This window comes from Homalodisca vitripennis, chromosome 5, assembly GCF_021130785.1.
Source record: "Homalodisca vitripennis isolate AUS2020 chromosome 5, UT_GWSS_2.1, whole genome shotgun sequence".
NCBI classification, from domain to species: Eukaryota; Metazoa; Arthropoda; class Insecta; order Hemiptera; family Cicadellidae; genus Homalodisca; species Homalodisca vitripennis.
Window position 1 is genome coordinate 144,260,511 of NC_060211.1, and position 18,482 is coordinate 144,278,992.

Here is an 18,482-nt window from a genome sequence, read left to right on the forward strand (position 1 = left end):
AGAGTAAAGACTCTTGCTTAAGAGTCTTTAAATTAAAAAAAAATGTTTTATTTAAATTAATTTCTTACTGAACCAGATTAAGGAATCTGGGACAGTAAGAATTAATTTGCATTCAAATTGTTTCCAATAAATATTTATATACACCAAATAAATAATTGATAGAAATCTCATTCTAAATATACAATTAATTTACCATCGTTTTGAAGAAATTTTTTAAATCTCGAATGACTGCATTGATTTTAACAATATTGAATCTTATCACGTAGAAAGGTAGTTTTATGGAGAGAGAGAGTGGGAGTATTAAGATAACACGGACACAATGGACCATATAACTCATGTTACTGGTTAATTAGTGACTAAACGTGTGGCAATATTACCCAGGGAAGCCAATGTGGCCGAGTAAGATGGCTTCGCTGCGAAGTTGTTCTTTTCTTTCTATAACACCAGGTTCCTATTTTGTGTGCCACATCCTGGGTGTCCTGTTCCTGCTTGTCACCCAGCACGTGAGTTAGTACAATGTATTGTAGAGGATTGGTTTAAAGTATACATCCTTTGTTGCTTTACATATTATGCAATTTTGCATGTTGTTGGACAATGGTATGAACAATGTACACATTTTGACAATGACAAGACAGCAATAAACGTTCTGTTGAGTTTATTAGGACTTAAGAATCAGATCTGTAAATCTTTAAATATCAGGATCCACGTGTATTTCGTAGGTCAACGACTGATGACCCTTTCCGAAGCAAGAATGAAATAGTTGCTAGTCAATATATTATTTAAAAATAGGTTATATTTTGCAAAAGAAAAAGAAAATGTCACATAGGTTTGTCAGTATTCAAAGCTTCTGACCTCTAGCCAAACCTAATTCTGGAAGAATGGAAGTAGTTGTGAAATATTTTCCACAGAAAGAAAACAACATTTAAAAATTTAACTTTGGAATTGGCTTCTTCTGTTCAGTCAAACTTCAGCTTCTCCCAAGATGATTCAACATAGATCTATTCTTCAATAGCATTTTTCGTGGTTTTATATGGATTGTATTTTATAATGTGGTAATTATAGCGTGGAAATAAGTAAAGATTATTCGTATTTTCCATTAAAACTTTACCATTTGTACCAAAGATACAGAAATGTGCGCTTAAGAATCCTTGGCTAATCTCCATGAAGTATTAGTAATGTATTTTATACTTCAAGTTTATAATTTAACCTGTTTAAATGGAAAAAACATCCTAGTAAGATTCAACAACTTTTAAACATTTTCTGGATAAGGACTTTTACCATGCAACCTATTGCTATTGTTACAAGTGAAATTACTTGGATTACTTCATATTTGTGCCCAATGATCCTGGATTAATTACAAAACATCTTCCTTAATTTTTGTAGGGTTGGTATAATTCTTTCAACGGTTATGTTTCATTTTTTATATTCTCCATGTTTTACTTTATTTTGAACAGCCTTCATTCATTTTAGAGAAACTTAGATTTAATAAAAACTGCAACAGTATTATTAAGCAACCAACTATGTTATGTTAATCAGGTACGTACTTCCAGATAGGCATCATTTTTACAGATAAGAGATAATAAAACTATCTTGCATATTTTCCAAACAAAACTTCAAAACATCTTGAAAAACTAGCTTTGTTTGAATTCATAACACTATTTCGCATTTCTGTTCATCACTCAGAAACATAGTTATATGTTTTTCTGTTTCTAACATTATCCTTACTTCCTCAATAAGTGTTGCATTTGAGTTCTTTATACTTTTTTACCTTTCATAATTATGTTTTCACAAACAAATTAACTACGGTACTCTTTTCTTCTCATCATTTGTTGACACTTTTAGTGGTAAACTATTTATTATCCAGTTCACTCGGAGTATATGTTATTGATGAATCAGATTCTTCTCCTATTTTCAAAACTTTAGAAATCAAGTAATCCAGTGGGATGAACTAATTTTGAAAATTCACTGAATTATCATCCCATACTAGTTTTGGACGATGAGTGTTATTTGTTCTCCCTATTTGACATCTCTGATCTTGTGGGTTGGCCCCGAGAAATAGGACCATAAGTGACTGACTCATGGACATGTCTGGGCCATTATTCACAGTAGTATCAACATCTATCCAAAATCAGTGTTATCACTTCTATGACGATTCAAAGGCAGAATCATATATAAAGATTTCACTGAGGGTCAAATTATTTTGGATCATGCAAATTATGACTTTTATCATAACTCATTTCAAAAATTTAAAAACATGCAATATGGATGTAGAATAGGCTCAGAATAGGCTACTACTCTAAAATTTGTTTGAGACTAATCAAGGTCAGCTATGGGTCCAGACCAAGTGATAACAGGGAAACATGATGGGATATTATTTCCTGCCAGAAATGCCGAGTGGCGTCTTCTGCAGCCACCGTGACAATGCCAAACACTAATTGGCATTTTCAGTAGCCAACGTGTTAAGAAATATTAGTGTAAAAACTAAGTTTATATAAGTTTTAACTTCTCAAAATATTATTGTGTATTTTCAGGCATTAGCAAATCCTGTTTCAATTTCTGGTACCATAAATTCCCAAGAGACAATGAATTCCTCTAAGATCCCTTTCACTACTACTACCCATTCCATATCTGTGACAACCTTATCACCCACAAGCAAGGGAGATACCCGGGCATCCGTAGAACCAGAGACAACAACATCAACTAATACCACAGATGAAATCATGGTATCATCTGCAAACAAAATAACAGAAGAATGCAGTGAGTATGTTTGATTTATAACTTGTATGTTAAAAATGTTTCTAAATGAACAGTTAATTATTTGTATGATGAATTTCAAAATCACACAACTTATTAAAATCAAAGGCAGTAACAGCATTGTTTGTGGGGCAAACATATTCTTTCATTCTCTTAAATCTAAATAAATGGAATGGAGATTTCATTTTGTAAGGATACGGATGGCTGTCAATATCACCTTTAACATCCCACTCACAACTTTAAAATCAGTAAAATGAATAGTGTTAATTAATCAGTACATTATGCATGATGAAATGAGAAAGAATGTACCTCTGATTTAAAAAAGTTCATCCTATAAAAATCAATCTTTACTTCAAATCGATTTCTTCAACTAAAAGTAACTGGACTGTTTATCCCAACAGCATGTGGTGTGTCTACCTTGGACCCAGAGGAAGACGATCATATCACCACAAGGGTGGTGGGAGGGTTTGTGGCCACCCCCCACTCCCACCCCTGGCAGGTTTTACTCCGCTATTATCAAGTACCTGTCTGTAGTGCCACCATCATCAGTGACTTGTACATTCTCACTGCCGCACACTGCATCTTTATGTGAGAGTCAAACATTTCTTAATAGTTGTTTTACTTGTTAAATTATATTTATCAGTTTTCTGTTATTTGTCCCTGATAACAGTCAGGACGAGTCAAACGAAATAGGAAACAGCCTCAAACAAGTTTACAGGAAGTTATAAATATCTGCATTTGACATAATTATGAATTGTCCTTCACCCACATATAAGAACGTGTCAAAGTCAAAGTCAAAATGTTTTTTATTCATATACATCAAGTACAGAGATAGTGTCAAAAAAATTAATAAACCTAATTGGTGACATAAAACATTTAGAGTAGAATATTTAATGTCCAGGGTTGGTCATTTGGTAAAAGTCTTCAAGTGTGTAGATGGCCTGGTGTGGAGAGCAGTTTATGGAGTTCAGTCCTTTAGCTGTTTCCTTTTTTCCCCTTCTTCGTTCTTATTTCTATCGGTAGACAGTTGCTCAGCTTTCTTCCTATGTAGGATAGGTTTTTTTTCATACTGTGCTAAGTGGTGAATGGGCAGTGGATACATAGTTGAGTTGCGGATGTTGTAGTAGTGCAGGTCTTCAAGCCTTGATAGGTTTCTCTATCAACATATAAAATAACATCTTGTATGTAGAGAGCGGTCACGGTTCAAGATCTTTTAATGTTGCAAAGACCTCTCTGCAGCTTTCCCGGAAATGAAGGTTTGCAAGTATTCTTATTGCTTTTTTTTTGAAGGATTTGAATTCTGGTCATGTTAGCATTTGATGTCCCTCCCCATACAGCTAGACCGTATCTTATATGTGCCTCAAATAGAGCAAAATAGGCAGTACGTGCTGTAGTCAGATCACCAATTTCTTTAACCTGTTTGAGTGCATATAGGCTTGAGTTTAGTCTATTGCATAGCTGGTCAATATGGGGGGTGTCCAGGATAAGCTTGAGTCAATTGTAATTCCCGAGGAATTTGGTTTGTTCAACCAAGTTAACTTCTGGTGAGCAATTTAAATTTGTCCTGTTCTTCTCCCAAACCCTAATTGGGTAGTATTTTAGAGGGGTTAACCACTAAGTCATTTCCATCACAATATTGATATGCCGTGTTGACCGCAATAAAAGCATTTACACTAAGGTTTTCAGGTGTAAATAAACTCTCGATTTGCAATATGGGACTAATATGCTAGGGTGGAACTTATAAATACTTAATTGATAAACTTCGAACAACCCAAAATTATTTTCTGCGCATAATTTTGCATAGACAAAAACGAACATCTTCCTTTCCCCTTTTTAGACAATTTAATATTCTACCAATCAATACATGTTCATGTTTAAAGTATTGCGACTCACTTTTATATCAGGAGTGGTAACATAGGTATTGAGCCATGTTCACTACAACACTCGCTTTGCGCTCAACAAAAACTAACGGTTGCCTAAAGTAAACAGATCAATTTTTCACGACACTCTTTCCAGTACTTAGGTCCTAAGTTGTACAACAAGTAGTTACCCTTGATCTTAGAAAAATATTATAAATTTTAAAATTTTCTGCAAAGAAGTAATAATTTGGCTTCTTTCAAAACAGGATATTGGTTACCTAACCTCAACAATGTACTAGAAGTTTCATTACTGTGAGGATATATATATTTTGTTTTTCATCAATTATTTCATAATTTTGTTTGCAAGAAAAAAAAATTCTTTTTGTTGTTCTAAAAATGGTTCAAAAAGGCTGTTTTTTAAACATATGGTTCTACAAGTGATTGTTTAAGTTTTGTTAAGTTGTTAAGTTTTTTGTTATAATCTTGTATTAAGTACTTATAAATATTGTCAAATTTTTCAAATGATAATATAAAATACGTATAAACTGTTTTATTTTTCTAACTTGTTTAGATTCCATAGATTAAGTAAAAAGTTTTTTTATTAAAATACGTGCTTACTATTAACTGTTGTTTCCACTATTTTTTGTTTACTGATTGTTTTTCTTTGTAGGTATTCCTTCCAGGGTTTGTATCTGTTTATTTTGTTAGATTGATTGAAACAAGCAATAATTTTGATCAATTATTTTGTCAATGTACAGATATCGAGCAGGATGGCGACTTTGTGTTTTTATTTTGTTTTAAAGTGCTAGACTTCATAAGTTTAAATGTTTTTTGTAGGTAATGTATTTTTGTTCAAAACTGGTCACACTATTTATAAAAGTGACCAGTAATATTTCCAAAACAATGAAAGAATTGTAAATGTTTGTTAAAATTGGAAATAAATCGTTTATTCATTTATTCATTTTGTATCGTCAGCGTACATCAAAGTTTTAGTATATTCATGTAAGTATTCTGGAAGGTCATTAATAAAAAGAATAAAAAGCAGTGGACCCAGCACGGATCCCTGTGGGACACCTCTATGTATAAGGATGGGGTTGTGATCGGAATGCTTTAGTCACCCCTTTTTCAGTAGACTTTAGTTCGACTATTTGACTTCTGTCTTTGAGTAGCTTCTTCGAACCATTTCAGAGCTGTTTCTGTTACACCCAAGTGCTTTTATGTTTCTTCTGTATGAGGTCATGACCCAGACAGTCGAAAGCCTTACTCAAATCCAAGAAGATAGCTGTTAGGTCAGGTTGACCTTTTTCTATGCTGTCAGTCACTGATTCTATCAAGCTAATCATTGCTGTAGTTGTTGACTTGCCATTGACGAAGCCATGCTGAGAGCTGCATTAACAGGTTGTTCAACCTGCAATGTTTCTAATAGCCTGACGAGAACAATTTTCTCACAAAGTTTTGAGACAGTTGGTAGTAATGAAATGGGTCTGTAATTACTTAATTCTGATTTACTGCCAGTCTTAAATTTAGGATAGATTTTTGATATTTTCAGTGCTGAGGGAAAGTGTCCTTCGTTGAAAGATTTATTGAAGATATCAGTAAGGGGATAGATAAGTTCTTCTGCACAGTGTTTTAGTAATTTTTTGTGGATATATATCATCAATACCGGCTGAGTTTTTTTTTATTTAAAGTTTTTAATAATTAAATCTTAATTCCTCTTGAGAGTTGTGGGTCTTAATGAACTAAGTTCATTAATTTGAGTGCCTATGCGTTCAGCTGGTTCAATTGGTTTTTCTATGAGAGTTTTTACTAAGGTTAATTGTGTTTTTTTTGCCTTGTTGGCAAATAGTAATTATTGAATTGTTCAGCGACTATAGATGTATCTTCAATAAGCTTTCCATCAATGGTTAGTTTTAGTTCAGGTGAGCAGTTTTGTTTTTTTGATTGGACAGTATTTATTGTTTCCCAGATTGTTTTTAGATTTGTTTTCTGAGTTGGAAATTTTTACTAGCAATAGCTTGGCTTCTCCTAGAGTTTTCAGTTTTTGGTCATAGGTTTTTTTGAGATCCATTGCTTTGTTTTTATCCTCAAGATTTCCTGTAGTTTCATACTCGTTAAGGTGAGTTAGGAATTCATTCTTGAGCACTAGTGCTTCTGCATCAGCGAAGTGCTTTAGTGTTCTCTTTTTGCTACCAGCTGTCATAAGGGGACATGCAGCATCTAGGGCAGCTGTCACTAGCTTTTCTAAAGTTGTTGTAGGCTTCTTCTGAGTTCAAAGAAAGTATACACAGTTTCCCATTTTCTTTTGTTAGCAAACCCTTTCAGTTCATGTAAGTTTCTACTCCCAATAGCTCTATGGAATGATTTAGGCAAACTTGTTCTGTTAAGGTTGGTATTAGTGCACATCTGGGCAGTGTGGGTCAGAGAGCCCAGTATGAAAAACTGTTGTGTCAAGTGCATCAATGGTGCTATTTGATACAATCCAGTCTATAGATGACTTTGAAGTAGGAGTGATTCTTGTAGCTGGCAAGTTTGACTCTCTGAACATTGTGGTAAGCAAGCATTTCATTTAATTTTGTAGTATTTCTGTCTGGGTTGAGTATGTCGACATTTATATCACCCATTATTAAAAGAGGTTTGTTCTCAATTTTTTTGTCGTCTATTAGATGAGATAATGTAGCCATTGCAACATCCAGATTGTATGTAGCACCTGTAACTCCTCTTGTAGGTTAGGATGGCCTTAGTTTTGATCTCTCTAAGCAAATGAAAAGTAAGATCCAAATTAGTAAGACAATTTTTTTCCATGAAAAAGCCAACTTTCTTCCATCATTGGCAATAAAACAATGCCAACATTTCCCCATTGTACTTTTTGGGCGGATTCATCTCCAGACTAGTTCTCTACATTCAGTGTATGCGAGGCTTTATAGTAGCATTCACTCGTAATCAGAAAGTCAATAATACATAGTCCATAGCACAAAAGCATTAAACAGCTCATCTGAACTATTGTCAAATCAGCATCAGTTAAAGAAGAACCCATTGTCTCACTGTGATGTTTATGATCACAAGTGTTTATCTTGCATATCAACTGATCCCTCATTTGACATCTGCATGGAATATGAACCCTAGCTCTTGTTAAAATGTGGTTTAAAAATTAATGAACCGAAAAACAGTCTATTCAGAATTCAAAGAAAAGTAATAAACAACCATTACGAACCTGTGTTATGGATCTTGATTCAGATGGAACTCCTTGGCTATCACTTCTCTCTACATATCTTGCTTCTATATGTTTAGGATGCTACAATTTTTATAATGTTATCACTAAGCCCTATACCAGCATGAAGTCAACAGTAATCACCTGTCAAAAGGTGCTGGCTCTCTTTAAACTTTCTTCATCCTTTAAGATAAATCAAATTCTAGAAAGTAAACTGAAGTTAAGTTATAAGATCTATTGTTGAAATTAAAATATCCTGTCATAAAATATGTATTTTTCGTTTACCTTGCTCTACATAACTCTGGCCTTGGATTAAGAATTGTGTATAAAACAGGGGCTGTTCATTTAACAAGATATGTTTTAGGCCAATATATAAACAAAATTGTTTGTTTGCAAGAGAAGGATTATTGTTCTAATTCTGAAATTAAATCCTAAAGCTGGCAAAAATTCAAATTTAAGTGAAATTTGCAATAATGCCCAGATAATAAATTCATGTTTTGGTTATAAAATATTATTATTTATGTTATATGTAATATTTATTTCTTAAATTATTTCCTTTTCTTATAGATGAAAAAAACTTAAATTATTACAATCATTGTAGATTATTGTCATGAAATAACACCTTTAAGTTTACCAGCTTGGATTTACTCAATTATGTTGGTCACAAGCAACATAATTTCAAATTGAACATAATTTTGAGCATTATTCCTAGAAAAGATGATTCAACTTGAGAAATATGTTAATATAAAAAGCGGTTAAAGTAAATTAATTAATTGACAATCAAACACATAATATGATTTCATTATTATTTATAAGTTTCTAACATGCATTACAGTAAAGTAGTAGAAATCCTAGGACAATAAATTAAAATTGAATAGATCAGTATGAATTTAAGCTTCTGTTATACAAATTGATTTGAACATTAATTTGAAATTAAGGATCATTTTGTTAAAGGATGAAAGACTTCCAAAGAAAGATAGAAGAGAAATATAAGGAAAAAGTACTCAATGCAAATGGAAGGTAAGATGTATGTTTGTCATTACAGTAACAGTTTTGTAAATATTTTGTGATTACATATTGCGAAATTCACAAATAAATAATTTTATCAAGAATGGTGACAACAGTTCATATATAATTCATTAACAAACTTCTAGACTTTAAATGTTTATAATATTGTAAAATACATCCATTTTTGGTAAAGATTGTGTTGTTTATATGAAATGTTAGAAACCTTTTTTTTAGGGAGAGGCAGGAAAATGCTTTTGCGCACACAGGTGGCCAGCCTGTAGTGTGGGACTCCTACTTACGTAGAATACCCAATAAAAACCTCCTCTACTCTTAGGATTCTAGCCTGGAAACCACTTATTGCTTTAAACTTCAGGCTAGGCCTAATTTTGGCTTACACCCAGAGAGCTCGCACCTATCTAGCCGTTCGGATCTTGGATCTGTCCCGCGTTCCGGTCCAGATCACTCTTTTTGCCACGGAGTATACCCTGTGCAAAACTGGACCAGAAGCACCAGTAGTCCTCGCCCTCCAACATCCGGTCACATACCTTGTCCACCGAAATCATACCGAAAATGTTAGAAACATTACTTCTATAACTAAATACAATATATTCGATTCTCTACAGTAATAAATATATTTACTAACAGTATTCTATAGAAGCACACTAATGTACAAATTAATACTGTAGTCGTTAAATTTTCATTCTATCATTATAACAAATTGGATTTAAACATTTTTTTATTGTAATAATTATAGATTTTTAATCTGTTTGAAACCAGTTCTTAAAACAGTCAAATGTTATTTAATGTTCTTAGCACAATGAGAATGAACCTATAAAATGGCATATCAAAGGATCCGACAGAATTATCCTACCGATAGATGGACAGAAATTCATTTGACCTCTCAACCCTAAAACTAATTAGGTTCTTCCTTCAAACAGGAAAAATCTGTGTACCCAATTTCAAGTGTTTAGGACCTTTCTATTAAAAGTTATCCCACAGAAATATGAACTGCCCTTTGACCTTTTAATCCCAAATTCAAAAAGATTCTTCCTTCAACCAAGATAGGAACCTGTATGTACCAAGTTTCAAGCAACTAGGACGTTTTGTCTAAAGCTCTTGCACAGATGGGCAGATGGATGAACAGACAGACAGACTACTTTTTGACCTTTTGAGCCTAAAATCAATAGGGTTCTTCCTTCAATCAAGAGAAACCTAAATACCAAGTTTCAAGTGTTTAGAACCTTTCTGTCAAAAGTTATTGCACAGACAGACAGACTGCCTCTTGACTTTTTGCCCTCAAAAATCAATAGCGGTCTTCCTTGGACAAGGAGAGGAACCTATATAAACCAAGTTGCAAGCATCTAGAACCTTTCTGTCAAAGGTTTTTGCACAGATGGACAGATGAATGGACAGTCTGCTATTAGATATTTTGACCTAAAATTCAAGAGTGTTCTTCCCTCAATCATGAGAAACCTATGTACCAAATTTCAAGTGTTTAGGACCTTTCTATCAAAAGTTATCTCATAGAAATATGAATTAACCTTTTAACACTAAAATCAATAGGGTTCTTCCTTCAACCAAGATAGGTGCCGAATTTCAAGTGTCTATCAAAATTTATCACACAGATAGACTGCCCCTCGACCTTTTACCTGCAAAATCAATAACAGTCTTCCTTGAACTAAAAGGAACCTATGCATCAAGTTTAAAGTCTCTAGGAACTTTGGATGAACAGACGGTTGACACAACACAACTTTAAATCCTACTGGGTTATTTATAACAAGATATCCAATGTAACAATTGTATGAATTTTCATTTGTAATTAGATTCAATATTAGATGGATTGAATATACAAACTATACTGTAGATTACTTTAAAGTTTTACCTTTATTAAAATTACATTAAATCTTACACAATACAATGAAGTAATTCTTATTCACTTAATAAATTGCTTACTAAAATATTATTCAAAATGAACTACTGAAAAGTAGCTAATACTTTCTACCCCAATATCCAGGCATGAGTCCTTGTTTTTCCAGAGGCCACTTGCCATTTGATTTTATTTAAAATATAATTCATTTAAAAATTATCAGAAATGATTTCAGGGAAGGAATCTTTCACCGAGGATCATCGTATGGGATGTCATTTTTTAAATATGTTGAATATGATGCCCTTGATATGCTGCAGAAATACATGTAACAGCTATTATATGATTATATGACTAAAATACTTCCATAACTATTTGTTGATTACTTTCCTCTGTTAGTGTGGACTTTGGCCAGGTAAGTGTGGCTCTGGGAGTCCACAATACTGTCAACCTAACAGACACAGAAGTGGTGGGGGTGGAGAGCTTTCTAGTGCACCCCCAGCATCGGGTGGACGAGGTACACGACACCCATGACCTGGCTTTGCTGAGGCTCTCACACCGTATCAACTATGTGGCACATATACAGCCAGTCTGTCTGCCTACCCAAGGTACAAATCGGGACTACATAATGTAAAAGACCTAGTTTTTAGACTTGTGGTTCAGTAGGAAGGCACTTAAGAGTAAAAGATTTTGTGATACCACTAGAAAATGTTTTCTCATGGAATTAAAAAAATTAAGGCAGTCACGGGATTGAGCGACAGAAGTGACTTCAAAGAATGAGCACAAAACTTATACAGGGCATTTCAAAAAGGACTTTACGACTTTGAAAATTCATATAAATTTTATTAAACAAGGTACAGAGCTGGTTTTTGTGTTATTTTAAAGGAATGTTTTTACCTTAAACTATAAATGTTCTATGTGGCTTCCGTTGGTTATTCTGCAGACATCCCATCGTTAGTCAATTTTTTCCCAGACTCGCACTAGCATTTCAGGTGTAACTTGCTCAGCAGCAGTGTAAATTCTTGCTCTAAGTTCAGGTAGAGTTGCCGGCAAAGGAGGTACGTACACCATATCTTTTATGACACCCCAGAAGAAAAAATCTAGCGGTGTCAGGTCTGGAGAACGGGGGGGCCATGCAATTGGCGCATCACAGCCAATCCATTGACCTGGGAGGCGGTCATTTAGAAAATCCCGGACGTCAGTCAGATAGTGTTGTGGTGCGCCATCTTGCATAAAGAAAACATTTCGTTCTCGGTCATCCTCATCGATTTGTGGTATTGAAAATTGTTGCAACATATCAAGGTACACTACTCTATTGATGGTTCTCTCTTGGAAAAAAAAGGGGCCGTATACTTTCCTCTTGCTCAACGCACAAAAAACGTTTACTTTAGGGCTATCACGAACATGTTGTAATGTTTCATGTGGATTTTCGTTGCCCCAAATCCTACAGTTATGTGTGTTTACCTTGCCACTTAAGTGAAAAGTGGACTCGTCAGAAAAGATTATGTTGTCCAAGAAATGTTCAACATCATCCACTCGATTTCACATATCCACACAGAAGTGTCTTTAATTGCTTGTAAAAGCGAATATTGATTTGGTTTCAAGTGCAAACTTTTTCTTAACACACGCTAAACCGTCGTATGTGGTACTTGCAGCTCACGAGATGTACGCCAGGTCGATTTCGTAGGGCTATTTAGAAAACATTGTCTCACTTGCTCAACGACTTCGTCAGATGTGCTTGGTTGACCTGAGGATTTTTTATGTTTCACTGAGCACCCTGTTTCTACAAAACAACTATGCCACTCATAAATTGTAGGCCTACTAGGAGGATCTTTAGCGTACTTGGTACGAAAATTACGCTGAACTGTTGTCGCAGACTTCGATTCTTCAAACCAAAACACACAACTAGCACGCTCCGGTCCAGTGAAGGCAGCCATGTTTAATGTAACTGTCACTAGCGCTTGTGCGGCGCGATTAGGCACAAGTACGGGAGTCAAAACTTGAACTGTTTACCTTTAAAACAACACCAAAACCAGCTCTGTACTTTGTTTAATAAATTTTATATGAATTTTCAAAGTTGTAAAGTCCTTTTTGAAACGCCCTGTATTTATGCAATTTTCAAGGCAGCCATTTCATGTTAACTAGTAGATCTACATTATTACAACATTTTTCATCTACATTATAAAATTGTATATCTTGTTGAAATGAAACCTTAAATTACTTTTTCATTTTCCCTTCACTAATTCTCTAAAGTTTGATAATGATTCAAGACCAAATATTTCCAATTATGTACAGTATATAAGAGCTTTAGCTAGTTTAAATCTTTCTTAGTAACTAAAAATACCATACAAATTTAATAACATGAGACCTTTACTGTTCTCATCATGTATAGGAGAGCAATTCAGTAGCGAATGGGGTCTCATTGTTGGCTGGGGCCAGACTGAGTTTAATGGTTCCAAATCACAGAATCTCAAGCAGGCCAAAGTTCGGATTTTGGAGGACTCTCTCTGCATCCAATCCAAGATGGGGAAACACTTTGCAGATAGCCCAGAAAGCATGATATGTGCCTACCAGTACAAGACAGATGCCTGCAAGGTAAATCCACTTAACTGCTATATTTAGTACAAACTAAAGAATTTTAATTTGTTGGAAGAGGAATCGTAATTATATCTGTATTATGTTGCCTTTGGACGTAATAAAGTTTTGACAGGGTTTCATTTTCCAGTTGTTGAGTTGATCTTTTGTCTAGTAAAGAGTTTAAAATTGATTTTAAGAATAGTGAATGTCTCGGGAGTATTTCTTCAAAAACTTTAGAATCTCTCCACATCAAACAGTAAAAAATAGTAAATGGTCTTTTTATTATAATCTTAGTTTAATTTATAAACTCCATTTATATTTGTTTATCATTTTCCTATTATTTTATAAATTACAGCTTTCTTCAAACGACTTGTTCTGTGTCATTTGGGTAATGTTTTAAAATGAATCTTTAGCAATGACTTTATTCCTAATATGATTCACTATTTTATATATTATGATTCCAGGGTGACAGTGGAGGGCCATTGCTTTATAGGGCTGGCTCAGGCTTCTATATCCAAGCAGGTAATCATTGCAGTTTTTAATGTGCAAAAATATATTTCCAATAAGAATATTAAACAAATATTGACTAAGTACCAAAAAGCACTAACATTACAGTTGAAAACTTTTAAATAATACTTTATTATTAATTTATTTTTATTTTTTGTGAATTTAGTAATTTGTAGGGGATTCTTTCTAAATTTTAAACTGTAGCGGTTAAATGATTAGAAAGAGTAAGAGAAAACTTATCATTGTTGTGTAATACATAATCATAACAGTTTTAAGAACTAATATCTATGAGTCACTTAAGGTTATAAGGACGTCCTCCAAATGTCCACATAGAGAAGAGCAGGGCTGGATCCAGAGTGACACATTGGGGGGAGGGGGAATAACAGGGAACCTAGTGGTGTACCGCCCAGGATGAAATTTTAACTTCAAATAAATAATTTTTAAGCATTAGATTACTTAAATTAGGTTTTGATACCTTTGAGAAGACAGAGTACATATATTGTTAATTTGAAAGATTTGGTAGGTTTTATCTGATTACAGTTTCCAGTTAAAATATAGATTTCTCAAAATCTGTATTATCTGTGTTGTGTGTATTATTTTTATTTTTTTAATAATATTAAACATGATTATTTCCAAGAAGTCAATGATTTGTGTTAAACTTTAGTTATTGTGAAAGCCAGTATGAAGTGATATCACGCAAGATCTTTTTAAACGGGGTTGTACGTTCAGGTACATTCCTCCTCCACATAAGTAACTAATGAATTTTACTAAGTACAGAAATAGCTGAAAGAGGGTTTTATAACCCACACCCCAAATTCACTAAGCAGTGTATGTATGTAGAATGGCCCCATTTTTAAATTGAGACACTTGTTGGAAAGAGTTCATTCAAAGGCATCCCACAAATAATAATAGTTCTACACTGTTTTTATTAACCTTTTACATAGTATGTATCCATTACCCTGACTGTATCTACACTCTATATCCCTATTACACTAGGCCGCTGAGTAGCGCTGCTAAAAATTAGACTATGGTGGCTAGCAGTGCAACCAGTTCTATACAATTTCATAGTGCGTCCTAGTACGATATGCTTCTTTAAAACAATGCCCAGAGATGAAAGCAGAGACGCAACTTTCAGCAGAGTTGCAGGTAAGCGGTGAGTCCGGCAGCTGACTTTTGGTGTTGCGCCACTCAATTTACAACAACTGTACCACTGTAATAATGTAATAACATCCAATACAATCACAAGTTAAATGACAGTAGGATGCAACTAGTACAACTCAGCAGCCTAGTGTAATAAGGGCCATACTGCCAAGTGAAACAGCGTCTTCAGTACAGCCAGGTCTTAGTCACTTAGAAAACTACCAGACATCTACTAAAGTATAAATACTACTGAATTTTAATTGTTTTATTTTAAAATTTATAAAAAGTATAAAAGATCTAAAAAATATTGTGTGGTTAACTACTTAGCTTATACTGTAACCTATTGTAGGTATTGTGTCATGGGGAATAGAATGCGCCAGGGAAGGCTACCCAGGAGTATACACGGAAGTGTCAGCTTACACGGACTGGATTAGGAACAACACCCTTGACGCCAAGTTCTGTTCAAGACCCAAAGGGAAGCAATCAGCATAAACAGTGTGCATAAATTTTAAAAAATTAACTATGCAATTTAAATGACAATGTTTAATTTGTTTGTACTATATATTACACGTTAGATTATTGTTTAATTTTTTTTCTATACCTTAACATTTCTAATTGTCTTCTGCACTTTTATTTACACCTTGTTACCATACATGTAACTGAAATCTTTGACAGCATTTTGAAAACAATGACAACATTTTGAAAAAAAAAATTATATATACATAAACTTTTTAACAAGTGCAGACAATATATTGCCCACCAAGTTACTGGTTGAATACAAGCAGACAATTTTATGACCACTGATTTCATGTTATTAAATAATATATATTGGGCAGAAAATATGTTTTGATCGTGTTTGTAGTATTTGGCACTTTAAAAGTAAAGATAAATCAGATTATTAAAATTCTTATAGTATTTTTATATGAAATAATAAGGTGATGTTAGATGATCATAGCAAATTTGTTACTTTGGAATTATTTGTGTTGTTTTCATATTTTTGGTTATTTTATTGACATATAAAGGCATGTATTAGTTTTTTTATAAAAATGGAGAGGTAAATGTACTGTAAATATGTATATAAATTGTGTTAGTGACAACTACAAACATATTTTGTGAGACAGTTTCAGTGAAACAGACTTCATAGGTCCAGCAGGAGGAACTCTTTTGATACCACAGATAGTTAATTTTTCTATTAATTGTTCTTATTTCTCAAAAATTTGTGCATAACCTTTTTCTTTTGTTTTGAAACATTTGTATTTCATTGCCTAATGCCATGAAATTTTGATGAGTTACAGCTAATGAAATACAAAACTGAAATATTTGGATTCTTGCAGTAAAATTAATATAATTTTTACAATTTTAAGCCTTAAGTAATTTTTTAAATTATTTTTTGTTTATAATCACAAAAAATTACAGAAAATCATTAGTTTTGATAAATATTGCATTATAGTATTCTGTTATATAACTCAATTACGAAAATTTGGTGTATCATAATCGTTGCAATACCTTAAGTAGGGTCTTAAACAATAATTTATACAAAGACATACATAAATAAATCATTTTTTATGTGATGGTTTTGTGAGACAAAAATTAATGGAGCAATTTTAACCCTTTGAGTGCCAAGTGCTTATTGAATGGGTGGCATGGTTAGTGCCAAGACATTATGACACGTTATAGTCCTTAGCGATAAACTCTTTTGGTATTTGTGTAGTGTTCCACCAAATAATTCACAATATACACTCCATGAGTATCATACCAGATCAAAATATTATTCCAAGAGCTCTTAATATAAGGCTAGATAAATATTATAAAAGCCATAAATAGCAGCAATTGAAAACTGTCTAATAAGCTTCCTCTTCTTGTTAGATATTTAATTTTAAAGCAATTTAAATCAAATATGTCAGATTGGCTTAAACTTAAGGAGTTTAACAGTGTTGAGGAGTATATGAAATGTGATATGCTGTAAATAAAAAAAATAAGGATATCCAATAATTTATTATGCTTATTTTAAATTTTAATTTTATGTCTGTGTGTTCTTGGTGTTTTCTTTATTTGAGTAGATTTAAGTATTTATTATAATAGATATGACTGAAAAGTAGTATTTATACAGGATCACTTGAATCGAGCTAAAAAATTATTATTTAATCTTCGGAGTACTTAATGGCCAATAAAACTATGATTCCTGATTTCAACAAAATATCTTGGGTTTATAATTGATGACTCTCTGCCATCAATTATTATGTATGGACACATGTAGACTTCCTATGCAAAAAAACTAAGTTCAGGACTATATGTCATCCATAGAATGAACCACATTAGTGATTCTGTAACAGCTAAAACTGCATACTACCCCTTATATGAGTGGTATGGAATTGTAGTATGGGGAAGTACTACAAGAGGCAGTCTGCAGAGGGTACTTATCCATCAAAAAAGGGCTATCCACATCCTTGCAAACCTTCAAGCAAGAGAAACATACAGGCAGTTCTATCAGGAACTAAACACTCCCACCATTGTCAACCACTACATCCTGGAAACTGTCAATATATACACCTTAAATCCCCTGAGCCAATCCCATCTGGTTGGTGTCCACCATCACAACTACAATACACATCATGCCCCGAACTACTGCCTTCCAATACATCATCGTTCATCCAAAGAGAGGAAGCTGACATATGCAAGGGTGAATCTGTGGTATGCCCTCCAGAAGAGGTGATGAAGACAGAACACCGGTTTGGACGTTGATTGAGGGACTGGCTTCAAGTACACCCTTTCTACACTCTCAACGAATACCTTAAAGACTCACAGCTAACATATGATAATCTACTTACACAACATATGTATTAAGACACTTACTGTTCCCTAAGAATATGTAATAAATCAGAAATAATAAAAAAAATAACAAAATATTAGTGATAACAGTGAAAATAGCAAATTTTAAAGGAGGTGGAAACAAGTTCTTCTTATTTTTTTTATAATTAACGTAAGATTATTAATTTTTATTATCTGCTCATAAGCACCTAGCAAAAAACTAAATATGAAAGCTGGAAGAACTGACTGTTCGAAGTATGAAGTTCAGGATGGAAGCTTTATTACAAACCTTCAATTCATTTCCCAATGCAATAGAAAGAAGAGTGGCATACATAGAATTTCTCTGCCCCATCAAGACTTAAAATTCTTTTTATCTAAAGTAAACAAAAGTAAGACTTTGACTACCGAATGTTTAATTTTAGCTAACACTCCAACCTACTGCTACTATGTAAGCAATGATAGAAATGTGTTTTTATTTGTTTTAGTCATTTTGGTACTGTCCACATCATTTTTTAATAATTCACAACAAAAAAGTGAATTATTACACTTTTAACGTTTATATATTAGAATGAAAGTCTTCCTTGCAGAATAATTTCACAGTTAAAGTTAGTAATATATTAAATTACCATTCCATTCAGACGTTAGCTGATCCTGAAATACCTAGGCAAAAATTGTTTTCTAGTTTTATTATCAATTATCTGTCAGATAAACATTATGAAAAAAATGTTTTAATAAGGACCAAGATAACACCACAAAA

At 33.4% G+C, this 18,482-nt stretch overlaps 1 protein-coding gene across 1 annotated transcript in view; it reads left to right on the forward strand.

The window, feature by feature from the left end:
- LOC124363649 (transmembrane protease serine 9-like) overlaps positions 1–15,504 on the forward strand; it is a 45,088-nt gene extending 29,584 nt beyond the window's left edge. The window contains 8 exon segments of the mRNA XM_046818910.1: positions 360–503; positions 2,532–2,757; positions 3,156–3,342; positions 8,776–8,841; positions 11,093–11,301; positions 13,086–13,288; positions 13,735–13,792; positions 15,267–15,504. Of these exon segments, the coding sequence (XP_046674866.1) occupies positions 360–503; positions 2,532–2,757; positions 3,156–3,342; positions 8,776–8,841; positions 11,093–11,301; positions 13,086–13,288; positions 13,735–13,792; positions 15,267–15,409 (1,236 nt within the window). The 3' untranslated portion in view covers positions 15,410–15,504.
- Positions 15,505–18,482: the final 2,978 nt, after the last annotated feature.